Source organism: Lampris incognitus, chromosome 5, assembly GCF_029633865.1.
Source record: "Lampris incognitus isolate fLamInc1 chromosome 5, fLamInc1.hap2, whole genome shotgun sequence".
Taxonomy (NCBI): Eukaryota; Metazoa; Chordata; class Actinopteri; order Lampriformes; family Lampridae; genus Lampris; species Lampris incognitus.
In genome coordinates this window covers 54,167,539-54,169,794 of record NC_079215.1, presented here as the reverse complement: position 1 = coordinate 54,169,794, position 2,256 = coordinate 54,167,539, and the positions used below count along the sequence as shown (strand labels likewise).

General features: G+C 47.8%; 1 protein-coding gene across 1 annotated transcript; it reads right to left on the bottom strand.

Moving 5' to 3' along the window:
* Positions 1–226: 226 nt before the first annotated feature.
* Positions 227–1,895, bottom strand: si:dkey-56d12.4 (uncharacterized protein LOC799220 homolog). Its single transcript, XM_056280562.1, has 2 exons — positions 1,429–1,895; positions 227–1,300 (listed from the first exon to the last, which is right to left on the bottom strand). The coding sequence occupies exons 1-2, from the start codon at positions 1,808–1,810 to the stop codon at positions 240–242; spliced, it is 1,443 nt and encodes a 480-aa protein (XP_056136537.1). The 5' UTR covers positions 1,811–1,895; the 3' UTR covers positions 227–239.
* Positions 1,896–2,256: the final 361 nt, after the last annotated feature.

Below are 2,256 nucleotides of genomic sequence, written 5' to 3'. Positions count from 1 at the left end.
GTCACTGACATTTTCTTGTCCGGCACCACGAAGTTGTATCCAATGCATTCCTATGGGCTAAGTTTTTTCTTGCACGAGTCACATTATCAAGATGCTGGCTCCGGCTGGTCTGGCCTCATGGGAGAATGCCGGTCAACTTGACCCATAGGAATGCATTGGATACAACTTCGTGGTGCCGGACAAGAAAATTTCAGTGACATCGTGTCCCCCAGAACGATTTCATAGATTAAATTTCGTGACTATGACACGAAATCTCGTGATACCGGGCTGCTTAAATTGACAAGAGCAGCGCATACTCTTAGAATCTTGTCTATTTTAGGAGCCATGGTAATAGGGACAACCTGTGACAGTATTTTGTAAACTTTCAAACGCCGGATTGCTCTTTCAACATGAATTCTCACATGTGCAATTCGTCTAGTGCTTGTCACCTGATCCTCAGTGAGCTGTCCACGTTTTTTTGTAAAAGGCATTACCAATTTCACCTTTCTCTCAAACAGCAAGTTATTTATGGTAAAGCCTCTATCTGCCATGACCTCATCTTCAGGCATTAAGTAGTCCAATATTCCTGAGTCCATGGTGATGAATTTGTCACTGCATCGCCCTCCATATGCTGCAGAAACGAACACGATTAGTCCACACGGCGCAATAGCTACCAGGTATTTCACAGTGTTATGTGAATAATAATGGCAATAATGGCTGTATGATTCCCCTCTTGAATCAAGCTTTTGGGGTTTTTGTAAAAGGCTCTCACTGCAGTCTACAATGCATGTTGTATTAGAAAAGTGCATCTTAAATGCTGCAGGCATGGTTGCCCGAACAGTTTCTCTTGGAAGCCACGGAATTAGAGGTCGCAAAACTTCCTCCAGTTTGTCAATCCAATAGGAGATTATCTTGCCAGCCATGCTCTGCGATACACGAAACTGCCTGCTCAGAGCACCTATTACATGGTTTGTCTTTAGTTTCACAAGTGTCATGAGCACTTGATCTCGCACAGACATTGTAAATGAATTACTAGCATGTCCTTCTAGTGTTGACACAAGCATGTTAAAGGTTTCCAGGGCTACGCCGGTGTAGAGCAAAGCATCTGCGTCACTTTGGAGCATAAAGCAGCCACTCTCGTCACACGGAGTCGTCTTATGCTGCACATCTTCTCTGCTGGCTCTCTGGCTGCGATCGTGACCTTGTCGTGCAGGGTCCTCCCACTGTGTATGGCGTGAGCGCAGCCGTGGGTCAGGAGGTGTTGCAGAACTTGAGAGGCCGGTCTGGTCTGAGACAGTCGAGGGGTAGTCCACTGAGCAGTCTGACAAACACAAAAGTAAGGCCAGAGTTACACACGTGTTGTATCGACGTAACACATATTATTACATCTCCGGTATTTCTGCCTACTTTGCTGCATAAAACAGGGAATAACTGTGACGTTTAACTTACGAGGCCCATCTTCAACGTCTTCATCAACGCTGCTGCTGGAATTGACGTTAGCCGTTTCAGTCAGAGTCGCACGGACTAGCTCTCCCCTCCGGTCGTAGCCCAGGTAGAGCTCCGGGTCGGGGTGCAGATCCGTGGGCTTTTTATGAACAAAGTGGAAGGAGCAGACGTACACTCTCCTCGGAGGGCGTTTCAGTCTCAAAGCCGCAAGCCACGCCGCTCCGCGTTCCCCCTTCCTCGGCATGGAGTGCAAGGCGTAGGGCGCGGGACACGGACACGTCTGTCGGAGCCGTTTATGAACGAAGCAAGACGTTTCTGACCAAAACTTCAACTTCCTTGAGTTGTTGTGGCAACCCACAACGGCACAAGTTGAACCCGAGCTCATTTTAAGAGCGGGAATTTAGAAAGTATCTTAATTAATGTGACGTCGCCTTGGGCCAGCTGTCGACAACGCTGTCATGGCGGCACGGTCGGCGGAGGCACTCAACCGGAAATAGAAAACCGTAAGCGGAAGTAGTCCACGTCAGCGCCCATTGGCTTTTGAGTGACTATATTCACAGCGAATACGGTATCGTTCACAATGAAACTACGCCACCTGGTGGGCGTAGTTCCCTCCGGCTCGTTGCTTTATTAACATATAACCATGTTAATGAAGCACGTTGTTGTCCACCAAGAAGTCGTCCGTCTGATGCACAAGTACAAAACAGAAACATTACAGACCTTAGCATTCGCCCCGATGGAAGAGTCTCAAAGTGAGGCTTTAAGGGAGGTTTTGGAAGATCCATTACTCAGCCTCCTCTCTCGACTGTGCGCTTCTTATAAAGCTCCTTA

Bases quoted from the DNA above. Each gene is read 5' to 3' on its own strand.
- si:dkey-56d12.4 (XM_056280562.1), bottom strand. From the start codon at position 1,810: ATGAGCTCGGGTTCAACTTGTGCCGTTGTGGGTTGCCACAACAACTCA. The intron at 1,301-1,428 runs GTAAGTTAAACG...TGTGTTTGTCAG, and splicing joins AGACGTTGAAGATGGGCCTC to ACTGCTCAGTGGACTACCCC.